The 18873-nt window shown below is 42.1% G+C and overlaps 1 protein-coding gene and 1 long non-coding RNA gene across 5 annotated transcripts in view; one reads left to right on the top strand and one right to left on the bottom strand.

The window, feature by feature from the left end:
- The window catches only part of cdkal1 (CDK5 regulatory subunit associated protein 1-like 1), a 781965-nt gene that overhangs the window by 429820 nt on the left and 333272 nt on the right, over positions 1 to 18873 (top strand). For all 4 annotated transcript variants that reach the window (XR_005460641.1, XM_038796964.1, XM_038796963.1 and 1 more), the window contains one exon: positions 12267 to 12412. Coding sequence is in view for 3 of the 4 variants with exons in the window: in XM_038796964.1 (XP_038652892.1) it covers positions 12267 to 12412 (146 nt within the window). In the remaining variant the exon portion in view is untranslated. The remainder of the gene's footprint in view (positions 1 to 12266; positions 12413 to 18873) is intronic.
- Positions 8556 to 11910, bottom strand: LOC119965938. The gene is made up of 2 exons (XR_005460642.1): positions 11827 to 11910; positions 8556 to 9059 (listed from the first exon to the last, which is right to left on the bottom strand). It is a non-coding gene; the product is annotated as an uncharacterized LOC119965938 (long non-coding RNA).

Genomic DNA, 18873 nt, shown 5'->3' with positions numbered 1-18873 from the left:
AATGTTTTCTTTGTCCTCCTCGAAACACTAGCAATTTGAAAGTTGAGAAAACAGGATTTGACAGGGGAGGTACTTTTTGGCTACCCGAACAAAGTGAACAGCCCATTGAAGTTGATTTTTCAGAGTTTTGCCTGATTACTTGTGGAGCTGCTTCAAGAAGGACTCAAGCATTTGTTAATAGTCCTCCCATTAAATCCAGAGGATGTGGAGGAGGCATTACTGATGCAATTTCTCTCGCTTTCATGGTGTCGGTGATACACAGCCCTGGTCTCACTGTAGTACAGAAGTGTGGTAACAACAGTTGTTCTGGAAACTCGGGCATTTGTTGATTTACATAAGTCTTTGTTGTCAAACACTCGCTGCCGTAGTTTGTGGGAGACTGCAGTGGTGCAGCTGACCCAGTGTTAGATGTCAATGAGCAAGTTACTTGTGAGTAGTGACACTTGATGAAATTATTCATTATTTCTCCCATCATTTTACTGATGATTGGGAGGAGGAGGCCAATAGTAGAAATATTTGAGTTAGATTTATTCTGTGTTTTGTATAGGGCATAACCAAGCAACCTTCCACCTGTTGTGTTACAGTTCTGCTAAGACAATTTGACTAGGGGGAGATCCTAAATCAATAGTAGTTCCTCCAACTCTATGAAGCTTCAGGACAATATAGAGAATCTTAAGCCATATGTAAATAACTTGGGGCGAGTGGAAAGGGGCCAGTGGAAAGGATTTCAAAAAAGAAAGATTTTTATTCTATGTAGCCATGAAGAGGGGGGAAGAGAAACAAAGTCTTGGCAAATGATAGTAATGATCTTAGCTAGATCAGCATTTGAGATGTTGTCATTGGCCTAAGTTCCCCTCAGCTAAGGTGAGGTAAGTCAGCCAGGGACGCTGGGCTGATACCTTGTTACCCCTGTTGGAAAGAGCTTATGTACTCTTACGGATGCCATCCATAATCAAATAGGGTGTTGATGCGCACACATTTAATATCCAACATTATTGATACATGCTCACTAGTGGTAGAGTCACTAACTGAAGGATTATGCAGACCCATTAAATCATGTGAAATTATTTCTCCTTGACTCTAAAACTAAACATTGTTTATTTAAATGTATCAGGCTGTACGTTGTATTCCTTTGAGTTTTTCAGGGCACATCATTCATTCCTTCTTTAATGGGGGAGATAACTAATTACTTTTTACTTCCATATGCTTCCGCTTTGAGTACCGTATTGGAGTTTGCTTTTTAAAAATGAAGGATGGACTTTATTTAATAAATGAATTACTGTTTGAGAATCTTGATAACATTTATCAGTAAGTTAGAGGTCACTGTTCATTCTCCCTCAGGAATCTGGTTGCAGGCTGTTCTCATTGCAGACATTCAGCTCTTGTGAAAGGTGGACATAGATCCTTACAATTGCGATGAACTTCACTTAATTAAAGCAGAAATATCTTGTGGCACAACAGTATTGTTTCACAGTTAGAACAGATCTGATTTATCACATCAGCAGAGCTGGGTTTTTGTTCTTGTTAGACTACTGAGCTGAATTTTAATTAGTAGGATCACCAAAATTCCCCTTCCTAAGATTTTAAGAACTGATCAGAACAGATGACAACCCAAAAAGGATTAGTTTAATGCCAACACTAAAGTAAAATACTGTGGATGCTTGAAATCTGAAATAAAAACAAAATGCTGCAGGATAAGCATACCACCACAGTGGTTAACACTGCTCCTTCACAGCACCAGGGTCCCGGGTTTGATTCCTGGCTTGGGTCACTGTCTGTGCGGAGTCTGCACGTTCTCCCTGTTTCTGCGTGGATTTCCTCCAGGTGTTCCGGTTTCCCCCCTCAGTCTAAAGATGTGCAGGATAGGTGGATTTGCCACACTAAATTGCCCGTAGTGTTCAAAGGTTAGGTGGGGTTGCTGGGTTACGGGGAGAGGGTTGCGGTGTGGGCTTAAGTTGGGTGCTCTTTCAAGGGCTGGTGTAGACCTGATGGGCTGAATGGTTTCCTTCTGCACTGTAAATTTTGTGATCTATGACTTTCATGTGTCTCTCTCTACAGATGATATCTGATCTGAGTATTTCCAGCGTTTTCTGTTTTATTTCAGTTTACGGTCAGTTGGCAATGAGCTCCAAGTAAGGCCTGACAAATTATCTGTGGCTGGGATTTTTCAGATACGGGGTTTCCCACCTCGTCACCTGAAGAGTCAGCAGGGTGTCATGTGAGAGTACCCTTTAAGAAATGGGTGTTTAAGAAATGTACCTTTAAGAAATGGAGCTGCTCATGTTACTGCAGTGATGTCAGAGTATGGGTGGAACTGAGATCCACTCCTGCTTTTTAGTTTCAGTTTGAGAAAGAGCTTGGGTGTGTCTGTTTTTCAGTGAATCTGACGTTAAAAGTGTGCTGCACTGCTGTGATCTCCACCATGAAGGACTATCTCTTGATCATTTGGTGAATTCAGAAGAATTATAAATGTTTTCAGTCTTGAATGTAAACCCTAATGTGCTCCTGTTTGAAGGTTTGTTAAGTCTTTTTGATAAAAGAACAGCATACAGGTTATTTAGTGTTGTATTCTTTGGGGGTTGTATTTGAATTAATGGTTGCTAAGATATTCACTTTGTTTTAAAAAAAGGTTAACTTGAGTTCATAGAATAAACATTGTTTTGTTTTAAAAAACCACTGGCCCATGTTTGCTGTACCATACCTGTAGAGTGAGCCGTGTGTTCCCCATACCACAATCTATTAAAAGTTGTGGGTCAGGTGAACTCCATGATACACTTTGGGATTCTCTAAACCCTGACCCATAACAAGGGAATATATACCTGCTGATCACAGAAATCTCACAGCCATTTAAAGCTCCGACTGTTCTGTGGTCCCCTGTTATGTATCAGAGAGTATATTCCTGCTTGTTATGCATCACGTAATGTGTAGTGGCATCAGCAGAGTGTTTGCGCGGGATTTGGGCAGCACACTATCTTTATTGTATGAAAAGCACCCTTAAACTTCTCATCATGTTTTACAAGCATCCAGGGTGTGACCACCTCGTACCTTTTCTCATTGTGGCAATAAAGAACTATAACAGAAAAGAAAACTGCCGACGAGGAATTGGGGCAGAAAACTGGCAATGGGGATTGATGCAGATAAATCGCTGAAAAAAAAGATTTAATCAACTAACAGTGAGATGGCATCTTGAGCAACGGAAGATTGTTGGGACGGACACACATGCAGATGTCAAGGAAAATGCTCCCGCCGATGTGGCGGTTTAACAAATTTTTCTACGGAAACTGTGAATAAGGAGACCGACAGTCAGGGAAGACTTTCTTGCATTGAGGTGAGTGCAGTCTGGGCTGCAGGGACCATGCCAGTGGCAAAGCTACACTGACTGCAGGAAATGGAGATTTCAAAGTCTGCAGACTCTGCACAGGCTCTATTCGGGCAAAAATCGAATGACAGTCAGGCAAGATGGAAAATAGTTGCTGGTTGCTTGCACAAAAAGATCGCTTGTGCCATACTTTACATTTAAAATCAGAAGAGAGGAAGTGCAGACCCCAAGGAGCTGAGATCCAAAACTGACCTGAAAAGTGGGTGCCATGGATGCGTTTGATGAGGATTATGATACATGGAAGTCAAACGAGGAAAGATTCCAATTTTTTCTAATAGCAAAACAGACGCAGGCGAACCTGAAGGTCACAACATTTCTCAGCTCAATAGAGTGTAAAATGTTTATGCTGCTACAGAATCTTGTTCACCCAGCAAAACCAGGAGATAAGTCCGATATTGAATTAATGAAAATCTTAGAGGGACATTTCACACCTAAACCATTGCTGATTGCAGAAACATTTTGGTTGCACCACCGTAGTCAGGAAGAAGGCAGTTCATGGGTGCTTGAAACGATTGTCTAAACTTTGCGAATTTGGTTTAACACTTGATATTCTTCATGACATTCTGGTTTGTGGACTCTGCAGTGAAGCTATTCAAAGGAAGCTTACTGTAAATGATTTGAATCTAAAAGCTGCTGTGGAAGTTGCCACATCTATGGAGCTAGCAACGAGAGAAGCTTCACAGATAGAGAGCAAAGAAACACAAAATGGATACCTCCAGGAACAAGGTTGAAACCATGTCACCACCGGTTAGACACTCAGCGGGGGAATACCGGAGTAAAACTAACACCTGCAAGAATTGTAGCAAGAAGGGCCACATTGCCAAGGCACGTTGGGCTCAAAAGACTTCTCCTACACCAAGAAAATGCAGGAAGGAAAACACAGTCAAATAATCTTGTGTTCTATAAATGAGTGGGTGAAAATCAAGGACACTCAAAAGAATAGCAAAATTCAGCCACAGCAAGAGGTAAAGTTAGGTGGTTTGTCAATGCAGGGCGATTTTGAGCACATCCAAAACGTGAAATTTAAATAGAAGTGGATATAGGCGCAGCAGTATCGTGAAAACCTGAGACTATTTATCATCAAAAGCTGCCTTTAAAACAGTCAGATATGATCTTGAGGATGTACACTGAAGAGATTGTACCATGAAACGGATGCATTATGCTGAAAATATAAACAAATGGACAGATGGCAAAGTTGCCTCTTCATGTGGTCCGTAGAAATGTTCCTGTTCTATTTGGAAGAGCGTAAGATTTAACTGGGAAACAATCAATCGATTAGTGAATTCAAAGAGCAACTTGCAACGTTTTCTGAAGAAGTACTGGAAGGTGTTCAAAGATTCACTCGGCTCTATGACTGGAGTAGAGGTACACCTACAAATCAAGCCAGGGAGCACACCCAAGTGTGTCAATTCTTGAACCGTACCATACACCATCAGGCCTAATCTTGAAGAAGAACTAGACAGATTAATTTGAATAGGAGTCATTGAATCTGTGGTGACACGTGATTGGGCAACACTAATCATTCCTGTATTAAAACACGATGGCTCAGTGAGAATTTGTAGAGGTTTAAAACTATTTTGTACCCAATACAGAATGTAATTCTATTGTGGGAATCTGTGTGATTATTCCTCCGTGTTTGCATAGTAGTCCTTGACCAACTGCATGAGGGACATCTTGGTGTGATGAGAATGAAGGAATTGGCATACAGTTAATTTTAATGGCCAGGATTAGATGGTCAAATTGAAGAGAAAGTTAGGCAATGCCAATCCTGTGCAAAACTAACTATTACATCTGTGGGAATGGCCAACGTAGCCATGGCAGAGCATAGACATTGATTATGCTGGTCCACTGTTGGGTCACATGTTCTTAGTGATTGTGTACGCACACTCAAAATGATCAAAAGTTGCGATATTGAAGTAGACGACGACTGAGCAGATAATTGAGAAACTAGATGAAATATTCACAAGATTTGGAAGACCAGAGCAGATTGTCAGTGATAATGGTATGCCGTTAACTTCAAATGAGTTTGAGGACTACTTGAAAGGGAATGGTATACACCATATCAAGTCAGCTTCACATCATCCAGCAGCAAATAGATTGGCTGAATGTTTTGAACAATTGTTAAAGCATTCTATCAAAGTATCGAAGAACCAGGGAACCTTATCAAGAAGAGCAAACAAATTCCTACTCTCTTATCGGAACACTGTACGTGCTACCGTGCAAACGGCAATGCTGCTGTTCAAGAGAAAACTCTGAACACAGTTTGATTTGTTAACTCCACCTGATGCTCCAGAGATTGTCAAACGACAATAACAAGAACAAATTGCTAAGTGGGAAAAAACCTCTAAAAAAGCGAGTATTCAACTAGGGAGAGAGAGTGTTAGCTAGGAGTTACACCACCAACGTGAAATGGGTACCAGCTATGATTTTAGCGAAGACCGGCCCAGTATCATGCAACGTACAGACAGATGATGAAAGAGTTTGCCGATGTCAACACTGATGAGTTACTTGCTGCATGAAGTGAGTTTGCAGACACTTCTCAACAGGTTCTACCCTTGAAAAATCCAGAGAGCAATACTTTGGAACAAAGAACAGAGACGATGGTGAGTTAAGATTCCATTTCTGAGGACTTTTCAACTTCAATAGTGACAGATACTGAAATGACTACTCGAGAAATGCCATCTACAGAAAGGAATGAAGACACTTCCAAAACCACAAGTAGCCAAATTCAAGAATACCGAATTCTACCATAAAAGAATAGACGTCCACCACAGAGACTGTCTGATTGAATTGTATATATGTATAGAAATAATACCTAAGAGGATCTGATGTATAGATGTTAATCATTGTAATGAAGTAAAGGGAATATATCAGAGAATGCATTCCTGCTGGTTATTGCATGATGTGTAGTGACGTCAGCAGAGTATTTGCGCAGGCCTTGGAAAGTTAACCATTTTGATATTATGAGCAACCACCGTTAATAAACGTCTCATCGTGTTTTACAAGAATCCATAGTGTGGGCACCTCCATACCTTTTCTCTCTTTGCGGCAACAAAGAAATATAACACCGCTGCAGTGTGAATGGCAGCAATAGCCAGGGCGGGAACTACAAGCGGTCTCCAGATTTTGTTTAGGGGGGGGGGGGGGGGGGGGGGGGGGGGGGGGGGGGGGGGGGGGGGGGGGTTGCGGGGTTTTTTCGAGGGGAAGTTGTCTCATGGCAGGAGTGGAGGCCTGGGGTCGGTCATCTTGATGGAGAGGCTGGGGAAGTGGGGCCCTTGATGGAGGTGCCCCTTGTCAGCCTTCTCTCACTACTACCTCTGAACTCCTGCCAGCCTCAAAATTGAGCATAAGTGGCAAATAATTGGCCCAAGGCCCTGTGTAAAATTTCTAATTGGCCGAGGGCAGGCAGAAAAATAGAGGGGTGGCCCCTTCTGGGATTTTATGGGCATAAACACTGCCTGCAAACATGCTGATGGGAGATCTTAAAATTCACCCCCAAGTTTTATAAAGTTGTTTTGGCTTTCTTCAGAAAATACTTGCAGTTGTTAAAATTATTCTAATATTCTTCTTATGTTCTTCTTTCTAAAAAAAATTCCCATACCAGCCTCCCTGGACAGGTGCTGGAATGTGGCGACTAGGGGCTTTTCACAGTAACTTCATTGAAGCCTACTCGTGACAATAAGCGATTTTCATTTCATTTTCAAATTATTCAGTAGATAAAGCTTTTTTGTCAGGAAATTACACGATTACCCATCTACCTGCATAATTTGAAGTCTTTTGACGAGCATGCGTATCTAATTTTTTTTATCACTAATAAGCCCCACTTGCAAAACATTCATTATACTTAGCTGCAAATTACCATTATCAGTCAAGTTAAACATTCTGATTTGGACATATACAAAAACCTGCCAGTCATAAGTTAGCAAACAACATAAACAGCCAATCAAACCATCACAAGCATTTTCAGCATTATCAGGAACTAGCAATCACCAAATTGGTCAAATATGGTTTTTTTTATACTTTTGAATGATTTACTTTCTCAGGTCAAGTATGTACAATCATGAATTAATATTAATGAAATAACAAAAATTGCATAATTCCAGAAAGAATATTGGCCAATAAAATTAGTTATCTAATGTTATAAATGCCTTCCGCGATGTTTTCCCTGCACAGATCTGCCCTTTTCTCTGAAACCAGGAAGTTGAGTTTTACTTCAGTCCCAGAATACAAACTTCAATTAAGCTTTGGGTTCTGGGGAATTTTTGATCTGTTGACATTCTGTATAGGATAGGCATTCATATTTTGGAACCCTCTCACTGTGGAACTAATATATCCAGGGTGCACTGTGCCAACCTATGTCTCAGGACCAAGTAAGAAAAAGCAACAAACTTGAAAAGTGTACTTGTGCAGGTTGCATCATTACAAAATATTTGAGTTTATTTGTTTCAGTTGATATGACCTTTTTGGTGCAGGAAGTTATTAATGATTGCACTGGAACAGGGTGGCATGTTTATAATTCAGTTTGACACTAAACTTAAAAATTTGCGGCTGAATCACTGCTTCAGATCTGGAACTTAGCAAATGAATAGTTGATGTGCTGAACACTGGAGTCTTTACAATCGGGGAGGAAAACCTCAATAGTGAAGCATTATTGTGGGGAGAAAAAAGTATCTTCTCAAAAAATGTTTAGTTTTTAAACTTTATTCTTCCATGAGATGTGGGCATAGCTGGCGAAGGCCAGCATTTGTTCCCCATCCCTAATTGCCCTTGAACCAAGTAACTTGCCACACCCATTTCAGAGCGCTGTGAATAGTGAAACACGTTGCTGTTGGACTGGGGTCACATGTAGGCCAGACCAGGAAAGGACGGTGGATTTCCTTCCCTAAAGGACCAGATTGGGTTGTTTTTTTTTCCACAACCTTCGACAATGCTTTCATGGTCACTTTTACTGAGACTAGCTTTTCAATTCAACATTAATTGAATTTAATTCCATCAGCTGCCAAAGAAATAATGGAGAATAACAGTTTTAGGGAAGAAGAGTAGAATTAGTAAAATAAATGAAATACTTGAGTCATTCACAAATATTTAATTCCCTAATAGAAGCTGGAATAAAGCACAATACTTCATAATAATTGCAAACATGAGTTTTGGGGACAAAAAAAAATATTTTCACTGCTTGAAGTATTGTTATTTATTGATAAGTAAGTCATTTTTTAAAATTATAAATCTGAGACTTGTTTCTTGTTTATTGGTCCAGTATGTAATGTTTTTTTGCTTTTTGATATATTGGCTCGAGTAAATTAGCTGTATTATTGATGATTAAACTTACTGCAATTTACAGGCTACAGAGAGGCAGTACTTACAACAAGAAATGATGTGGCAACACCTGAAATAACTGCTAACAATCCTACAGAGCTTCTTCTAATATTATATCACTGCTTTCATTTTTATGTTGCCTGAAGAAATCACCCACAAATCACTGAATGTTATCTGAACCAGCAGATGTTGCAATTGACAGAAGATTTGAGATGAACCTGTACAATAAAAAAAATCTTGGGCTGTGTGAATGTGGTGCCACAGTGTCCTTTCCACCAGTCAGATAGCACAGTCAGCAGTGTCTGTTCAATTGCATTTCAGAATTTCAGCCAGAGCTAATAGTTGGTCCAGAATGTCAGCAAATCTGTTTATAGAAACAATTCAAGCCATTACAGAAACTCAAGCATGTGCGAGAATGTTGGCGACAGAATAATCTACAAGGCTGGAATTTCTGCCTAGTACAAAAATTAACAACAAAACACTACAAAACAAAACTCTTGAGCTTGTTCATGATAATAATACTGCCATTTAATTTGGACATAATGATCATTATTGATACTGCAGAATACATTACAACCCTCACTTTACTTGAGCAGTATGGTAGATGGAGAAAAACACATGGCCCTAACCTTAAAATTAGAATTAGACTTTTCAGGGAAAAATCTGGAATTCTTTCCCCAAATTAGCTGTTGGAGCAAGTTCAATTGAAATTTTCAAAATTTACATTGATCATTGGGTGGCACACTGGTAAGCACAGCTGCCACACAGCACTAGGGACCCGGGTTTGATTCTGATGCCGGGTGACTGTGTGGAGTTTGTACATTCACCCCATGTCTGCGTGGGTTTCCTCCGGGTGCTCCAGTTTCCTCCCACAGTCCAAAGATGTGCAGGCTAGGTGGATTGCCCATGCTAAATTGTCCCCAAGTGCCCAAAAGTTAGGTGGGGTTACGGGGATAGGGCAGGAGATGGGCCCTAGGTAAGGTGCTCTTTTGGATGGTCAGATCAGACTTCATGGGCTGAATGGCCTTCTTCTGCACTGTAGGGATTCAAGTCTATGAGAGGATTGAGGGATGCAGACCAAGGTGGGTAGATGACATTCAGGCACAAATCAGCCCTGATCTAAATGAACAGTGGCAGCTGCCACTGGCCGTTCCCGACAGGCAAAACGTGGTTAGAACCACGGCGTTGGGAACTCGGCCAGTTTATGTTGGAGAATCGCCGTGGGGGCCTCTGTCACTGGCCCCCGACCCGCGCCGTGTGGACCCTGTGCGCTCGATTCGCGATGATTCTCCGGAGAATCGCGGGAGTGGCATTGGACCGGATTTCGGGTTTGACGCCCATTCTCTGCCCCCGCGCCGATCGCGATTTTGGCGCGGAGGATCGGAGTATCCCGCCCAGGATGTTTCAGTGCTGTGACAGATGTAAACCTGATCAGCGAGGCTTAGACATAGATTTGTAGTGGGCACAGCTTTGGGAGCTGGTGATATCATCAAGGATGTGCTAGCATGAGTTCCAAAGCAAGCTTTTTGTCCCATCCATTGGGGTGCTAGCCTGGGTGATATGCTGCCAAAGTAGAGAAACAAATCAAGCTTTACACTTTTTTAGCACTTTTCAAGACCGGAGGAGATTCCAAAACCTTTTCAGCCGATTCTTGAAGGGTAGACTCTGTTGCATTCTATGACCACACAAGTGGGAAAATGAGTGCTCTGTATAGTATCTCATTAAAAGATGGCACTTCGGACAGTGCAGCACATTCTTAGTACTGCCCTGGAGTCTCAGCCTAGATTTTGTTCCTAGTCTCCGGAATAGGATTTGAACCCACAACCTTATGATTCGGATGCGTTGTATCCCAATAAGCCACATATACCACATATCCCGTACCAGCCTCCCCAGACAGGTGCCGGAATGTGGCGACTAGGGACTTTTCACAGTAACTTCATTGAAGCCTACTCGTGACAATAAGCGATTTTCATTTTTTTCATTAGAGGCGAACAAATGAAGGTTAAATGTAGATTAATTGGAGCAGACTGTTCCTCATTCTTTAAATATGCTTTCCTCTGTGTATGAAACTATTCACCCTTCCCACTTTCCCATGGTCACAAAAATAATTTGAAACACAAATAATATTCATGGTAGCTTTAAGTAACCTTCATAACTCGGCATAATAATGTGAAAGCTATGGACTTTGATTTGGTATGCAGTAGAATTATTTCTTTTATAGGGTTTCTCGTATTCTCTAAGAACTTGGCTTTTGAAACATTTCACAAAAATTTCAAAGGCAAGTGGTGATGATTGCAAAAGATTCACATTGTGTGATGCAAGCACCTTGCTTCCAAGTATCAAATCACTTCGGAGAAAAAAGGGACACATATTTTGTGTGGTTTATTTTGATGCAAAATGCAGCTTCGAAGGTTAAAGAAGGCTAATCAAATGATCTCAGAAGAAAACATTGAAATATTTAAAGGTGATTTGTGCATGAGATGAAGGAGCTTTGGCACCCTGACCGCTGAGGAGGGCAAAAAAGATACTGACCCTTTTACACGAGGAAGAAAAAGTAGAAAGTACCATTGACAGTATTTGAAACCATAGGTTTATTTTGAGGAGCACTGATTTAGGTTAGATAATGAGTACCTCACGTTCGAAAAGAGTTGTAATGACCTTCGGAATAATGTTGGCGAGGAAATTGCTGTGTTTAAATGTATGTTGTTTGCTTATTTTCTCACCCACCCACCTGTATGCATGAGAAACATGGGCAATGTATAGCAGACACTTCAAATTCCTGGAGCGATATCACCAATGTTGCTCTGCAAAATCCTGCAAATCCACTGGCAGGACGGGCGTACCAAAATGAGTGTCCTCTCACAGGCCCTTCTCAGTATCGCGGCACTGGTCACGCTTGACCAGATGCAATGGATAGGCCACATTATCCGCATGTCCGACACAAGACTCCCAAAATAAATACTCTGCTCCAAGCTCCGCAATGGCAAGGGATCACTGGGAGTACAGAGGAAACGCTACAAGGACACTCTGAAAACTTCCCTAAATAACGAATAATCCCCATCGACACATAGAAATTGCTTGCCTTGGAACACATAACCTGGAGAAGAAGCATCCGCGATGGTGCCACTCACCTCGAGTGTCACAGGGTGAACGACTGGAAAGACAGCGCAAAATCCAGTGCTTCCGACCCAGGCTCCTCATCAAACACCACCTGCCAAAGCTGTGGCAGAGTCTGAGATCCAGCATTGGACTATTCAGCCATGACAGAACACACCTCCCCAGAGTGGAAGCAAGTCATTGTCGACCCTGAGAGACTGTCAACGAGTTGCCTGTTTTGCCTGTGATAAACATAACAATTAATCATGACTTTATTAATGACAATCCCATGTAATCTGAAATTTTACGCTGATAGTTATTGAATGTCATTTTGATTCTCCTTTCTTTCGGCAGTATTAAGGGTGAAAGATTTTTAAAAGACCCATGATTTGTTTGGTATCTTGTGAATTTCAGAGAAAAGATTTAACTCATGTACCACAGGTGGAGTTCACTGATGGCATTTTTTCTTCTGCAGGAAATGGCAAAAATCCTCCTTCACCCAAGGGTCTATTCCTTCCTTCATGTGCCAGTTCAGACTGGATCAGACAGCGTTCTTATGGACATGAAAAGAGAGTACTGCATAGCAGACTTTAAACGGGTAGCAGACTTCTTGAAGGAACAGTAAGTAACTTTAATTTAGCCAAGTATCACCAGTCTTATTTCAAAGTCAAACAAGTGTCCTAAGTATCACCTTCACATTGGGATTTTATAAAGATTAGGAATCTGAATAAAACTGATTGATGTGGTTTTTGACCACTCCTTGTTGTGAAATACTTTGTGTCTTTGCACGATTACAATTGCATTTCAAATCTTGTTTAAATACTGAAGTGCACAGTATTTTTAATGTCTGAGCTGTATTGTATATTTGAACTTTATATTTGAACTGCTGTTTCTTTTCATGTGGTTTAGCTCCATCTGGTCTTTCTTAATTAGTATCAGAAAAGCTTCCAAGTTTTGATAACAGCAAATCAACAACTTTTGTAGAGCAATTGTAGGTCTCTATTTTATACTCATGTGACTACTACCTTAACTTAAACCTTGTGTGACAATTGTGGCAGATCGAGAATAATTACTCTTCAATTTTCCCTTTCAACAGATCTATGTGCATTTTACATTCCATTTGACAGAGCAGAAAATTATAAATATATCGTAAAAAATTGTTTATTATTTATAGAGGAAACGCTGGTTTAGGCCCCAGATTTGTACTTCCTCTTGGGCGTGTGGGAGGAAAGTGGTGCAAAGAGAACTAGGGAACATTATGAAGAAAATGAAAAATAATTCGAAGTTAAGCTTCAAAAATTGAGTTGTCAGTTGAATGCAGTTAATGAAGGCTACTTTGAAGCTGTCAAAAATGAAATCCGATTTCCTGCTTCAACACGTAAAGGGGTACAAGCAGGAAAGAATCTTTATAATTGCTAAACATGGATTCTACTCTGCAATACATAACAGTACGCCCGCTTATCTTCCTTCCCCTTCATTTCCCTCTAACCCCATCCCTCTCCTAATCTTCACCTCTTGTTGTGCATTCACAACACCCTCAAATCTTCCCCTCTCTGACCTTAATCATTTTTCCCGCGCAAAGACCGTGACCCTTTAGCTCACCTCAATTAATTTCAAGCTTGGCACAATGCTGAACTCTTTCCGCTTCACCTCTTGTGCCACTTTTTTGGCACGGAGTCCTCCACTGCACAGTTGACCCTTTTATCCAATTCTTGTATTCTCCCTCTACCTGTATCTCCCACTGGTCTCTTCCTCTCCCTCAATCTTTTCATTGAGAACTGCTGGCATGACATGGTCATCTTAATTTTTTAGCTCCCTTTACTCATTCTAACCTGTCTCCCTCTGAACTTGTGGCATTTCATTCTCTCATATCCAACCCTGTTGCCACCAAACCACTCTTGTTGTCTGGAGAGCCAGCCTCTATCTTGCAGAAGCCAAAAGCGCACTCTCTTGACACTTCGACCCGACCCTCAGATCATAATAATACCACCACACATCAAGCCATCGTCTCTAAATCTGTTACTGATTTGTTTCAATGGAGGTCATCTGGGAATATATAATGGGGTGAATTTACAAGTACTTGCTGTTGTTCAGATCTTCACCCGCTGAGAATTTTTACATTACGAATTTCACCAATTTTAATAGAGCAAGTGCAGTTGCTCAAATGTCATACACATGACTTTAGCATTTAGCCTGACCTTCCGCAACTTCAGAGGAAGGTTGATGTTGCCGGCAATTTGATAATAAAGTTGTTGGCCTGTATGGATGGGTTGGGAAATTGAGCACACCTGAGGCCAGAACAAAATGACAGCTCTGATGGTAGATAGTGTAGTTTTAATAATTGCCCTGAATGCAGGGAACTAAATCAGAATTATGCTCCTTGCTTCCAGTGGCTTGCAAACTTATGTGATTTGCATAATAGCACTATAGTAAAAATGAGCCGATTTGACAAAATGTCTTGGGACGTTTTACTACAGGCACTATATAAATGCAAATTTCTGTAAAAATTATGACTAAACTGAGCCATAAGTTCAGTGCGACAGCTTTACACCGTCTTAAAAGCTGAAGCAAAGCTATTTTTATGATGGCTAATGACCAAGGTTACTGGGCTACAGTCACTGAAGAACCCAAGCTGCATTTAAAAGAAGGAATTAAGAAATCAGGCCTATTGTTACTGGAGTTGAATAGATTAAAAGGTGGCCCCAAATAGGTGTCTAGGGTTGTGATGTGTTTGTAAGTAATTGTTTTCACTTGTCAGCAAAGGATTGCACAAAAAGGCACAAATTAAGACCACCACCAAAAAATGAAACAGCAAATCTCGGGTGGGAAGTTGACAGTGTGGGGTACCTCGATCAGTAGCCCCTTTCACTGAGGATGCCCTCCTCTCGAGGACTGGATGTCTCTGGAGTTAGTAGCTGGGGAGCAAAATTTGCAGTATTGCAATATTTAATTGGAGGTAATTTCTGCTCATCCACTACTAGATACTGGGTAAGCGTCTAATGATGTAGCAAGAATGGAGGAGTTGAGAGAGGTGATAGTGAGGTAGAGCTGGCTGTGTCAGCGTACATGTGAAAACTAACTGATGCACAAGGTATTAATGGGACAATAAGTGGAACTTGGAAACTGTATTTTACAATTATTGTCTTCACTGTTCCAGCGGCTCCTCAAAGAATATTCTGTGCATCGCTACAGGAGCTTAATACGCTGATTGGACAGCTTTTATGGAATGATATCAGCCTTTGATGTTGTTTCTTTTTCTACATTATCCTGGGTTATACCCTGATAGAAAAATCATGTGCTCTGAGCCTGTAGCCTCAAATATGAGAAAACAATTATTCCTACAAATCAGTGCACGTGAAAATTAAAAAGGAGGTGTTGCACGTTTTACTGTGGTTGTAAAACGCGTTTATTGGAGTGTATTAACATGCCTCCGTATTCGACGTGTGCTTAACACTACTAGGCTCTGTTCTATGTATTTATTCAGCTCTGGAGTCGCCAGGTGCCGTATAGACACCGTCACAAGTATTCCAAGGTCAAGTTCAAAGTAATAAAGACGATACACCGATTAGTAAGGTTCAAACGATCAATATTTATTATACAGTTATAATAAATACTCATGCACACACTAAGAGACTAAGCTATAACTAAACTTAAGTGATCAGAATACTTATCTAACAGGAACAGGCAAGGTCAGAGAACGAGGCCTTCGTCCTGGTCTTGTACTGCGGCCTTCAGCAAGCGTTCTGGTAACTGGGGGTTTAGCGGGCTTGGATCGCGTAGCGAGCGTTGGACTTACGATTTCGGCGGCTGGTGCTCAACGGCTGGAGTCAGGATACAAGATGTCAATCAGAGCCGGAGCACGGGTTTAACAGACCGGGCTATGTGGGGAATTTGCCTTTATACCCCTCTCTAATGTCCTTGCCCCCTTCTAGGCGGGCTCTACCTTTCGGTACCGATTGGAGCGTTTCCAAACGGTTACCTTCGAAATCCTCCAATGCGAGGGCCTTCCTCGGTGTTGGGGGGTGGTTTCGATATTCGTTACTTTGGTGCCATCCTGTCTGCGCAACCAATCAAGTGTTACATTGAGATGGAAATGTTGCCATTGTTCGTGCCTGGATCTGGGCTGCCTCATCAGAATGCTAAGCGCTTTGCCATTAACACCTTTGGCTTGGAGATCTTGCACCTGGCCAGAAACTGGTTTGCTGCTTGCAAAATGCTAATTAGTTGAGAGCAGACTGTCTGCTCTCACTAAACAGGCTTTTCCTTCTGTCTTCCATTTTACTTTGGCTCAGTGTCCATTTTGCGTGGCCAGCATGGCTACATTCCCTCCTTGTGATCCTCACAATCATAATATTGTGAAGGATCACCTATGTACGTTGCCTTCCTTGTGTTCTGACCTCTTGCCAGTTCCTGTTCTACTCTATCTTAAACTATGGGAAGAAGAGAAAAAAATTTTAACTAACATTTCTACTTGGCCCTATGTCAAAGGGACATGCATTACTACAACTGGGAACCTCTACCTATCACTATTAACCTTAACCTTAACTTAACATTTCATCACTCTAAAACCTTAACCATTCACACCACAACATCACACTTCCCAACTCGGCAGTCGAGTATGGAACAATATAATACATGGCTGAACTTTTTATTTACAGAGTGTTGTAATCAGTGAGGGGTTGAGGGGTTTGGTGGAATCCGAAGATGGGGGATTGAACTCTATAGATGGGTGAGGTGCTGGAACGAGAGGCTCTCCTCTTCCATTTCCTCAACCTGAGGGTCTGTACTAGTATGATGAGGATCGCGATCACCAACAGTGATTCGATTATATAGGACATGGAGTACCATGTCATGAATTTAGTGCACCAGGTCTGAACCTCGCTGATCAGGGCTGAGCACTGGGGGTTTGCTGTAATTGAAACATTTACGGTGGGGGTTGTGGGGGAAACGTGTCTTGTTTCCACACATATACACATAACATTTAGAAACAATAGGTGGGTTTCCATCATTTTGCTGTTCTTCTTTCTCTTCCTTCTTCCTCCGGTATTGACAATCCTGGCTTCGACCTCTGTCTCGACCTTTGAAACCTTTGGGATCAAGCACAGTATCTGTCAATACACAGTTTAAGACCTTTACTTGTTAGTGCATCTGTCTTTCAAAACCCAATTGACCCTTTAAAATGACTGGCTAAGTCACACCCTGTGACTCCCCTCATTTTTTTTTTCAAAAAGCGAATTTAAAGACCAGCATACACCTAACAATCCTTCCTTCTGCGAGCCGTCTCGCAGGCTTTGCTAGTTTACCATCCGAATGTTCCCGGATGTAAATAGCATGTGGGATGGCGGCCGAAGGGCTACCTAACTTAAAATGAAAACAAACTTTGAAACAAACTTCCGAATGAGTTGCGTATGGGCCGCGACGGGTACGAGTTGGATGGAATCCCCGGGTAGGGCGTGCTGTGCCATACCCGAGCTTGGCTGACCAAGTTTGGTTCTCAGACAGGGCGGGTCCTCAGTGCCGTTTGTCCACTGCCTGAGTAACCTGGAAAAAAAAACGGGTACGAATGTGTTCATCATGACTTGCAGCCTCTATTCGCCGAATAGAGGGGCACCTAAAAAAACCAAGGGAGCCAAGATGCTCCAACTGAGGACATCACTGAAGTTCTCAGAGATATCTGCAGATAAGCTATTTGGCGTGTGGCCTTACAACTTTGGAAAAGATCTCCAATCAAACTGGGTTTTTGGAACCGAAGTTCTCAAAGGTTTCGGCAGAGAAATTTATTGTGTATGTGAGGTGGTCACAATCTTTTCAGCTGAAAAGAAGATGTCCATCCTCCAGCTGAACAATTTACAATCCTGAAAACAAACAAACATAAAACGAAGACAAACATACGTGCAGGTTCCGTCAGAAAGGACATCGTTTCCCTCAAACGATTCCTATTTTACATCATCTGGACACCTCACTTTGATTCTGCCTCTGTGAACAGGGTCACAAAGGGGTTGCCGTGTCGGGATTCAGACATTGCGTCGTCCTGCTCTCCCGGATCCCACACCCTTGTGTGGATCAGGCATGAAACTTTGGAATTGTGTGACCGGGGGTCACTCTCATCGTTACGGACAAGTCTGAACGAATTGTCCCTGTGCCATAATGTAGTGTCGAGTGTGTTGTCGGGGTAGTCGGGGTCGGGTGGTGGTTCTGGGTTTTTAAGGTAAGTGACTTCCATGGGGTCACTGGAGTCGGGGTCGTAGTTGGTGCTGTGTGGGCTGTATGGCTGTGTGCTGTCGCTGTCTTCAGAGTCAGTGACAGTCCTGCTGTCTCTGCTGTGGCAGCTTGTGGGCGTGGTCTGTAGTGGTCTGTGGGCGGAGTCGTGTGTGAGTCCGTGGATGTACTGGTCTGTGAGGGGGATGGTGGAAAAGTGTTTCTGGTGGGCGGGGTGAAGTGTTCTGCTGCATCCAGCAGTACATGATGAGCATGGTTAGACTGTGTTCCATACGCCTTAAGCTGGTTAATATGAAACCACGCGGTCTTCCCATTAGGATACTTTATCCTGTAAACGGAGGGGCTAATTTTGTCCGAAATTGAGTATGGGCCGGAATATTTTGGAGCCAAAAAACTGCTGGGGTTATAAACAGATAACATTACCTGTTGCCCAACCTGGAATTCTGTGGTGTGTACGGTCTTATTGAAACAGGCAGTGCGTTGCTGTCGGCGTTTCCCTAGCTGGACTGCGGCTGCGATCTGTGCAGACCTCACAGTCTCAACTAGATCTTTAACTGCCTTTTCATGTGTGAGGGCCGTCACTTCGGGGCTTGTCATGTCCAGTCCTAAAAGGAATTCTGTACCTTTCATAGGGCGTCCGGTCATGAGTGTATGTGATGTGTATCCTGTAGATGTGGAGACAGTGTTCCTTATGAACATAAGTGCAAATGGGAGCACTGAATCCCATGTGGAGTTATTCTCCTGAACCATTTTCCTAAGGGTAGTTTTTAGAGTCCGATTCATGCGCTCCACAATCCCGCTGGACTGTGGATGATACGCAATATGGAAATTCTGTTTTATCCCAAATATTGTCAGGACGTTCC

The sequence above is a fragment of the Scyliorhinus canicula genome, chromosome 5 (genome assembly GCF_902713615.1).
Source record: "Scyliorhinus canicula chromosome 5, sScyCan1.1, whole genome shotgun sequence".
NCBI classification, from domain to species: Eukaryota; Metazoa; Chordata; class Chondrichthyes; order Carcharhiniformes; family Scyliorhinidae; genus Scyliorhinus; species Scyliorhinus canicula.
The sequence above is the reverse complement of the archived record's forward strand: the minus strand, read 5'-3'. Positions and strand labels throughout refer to the sequence as shown.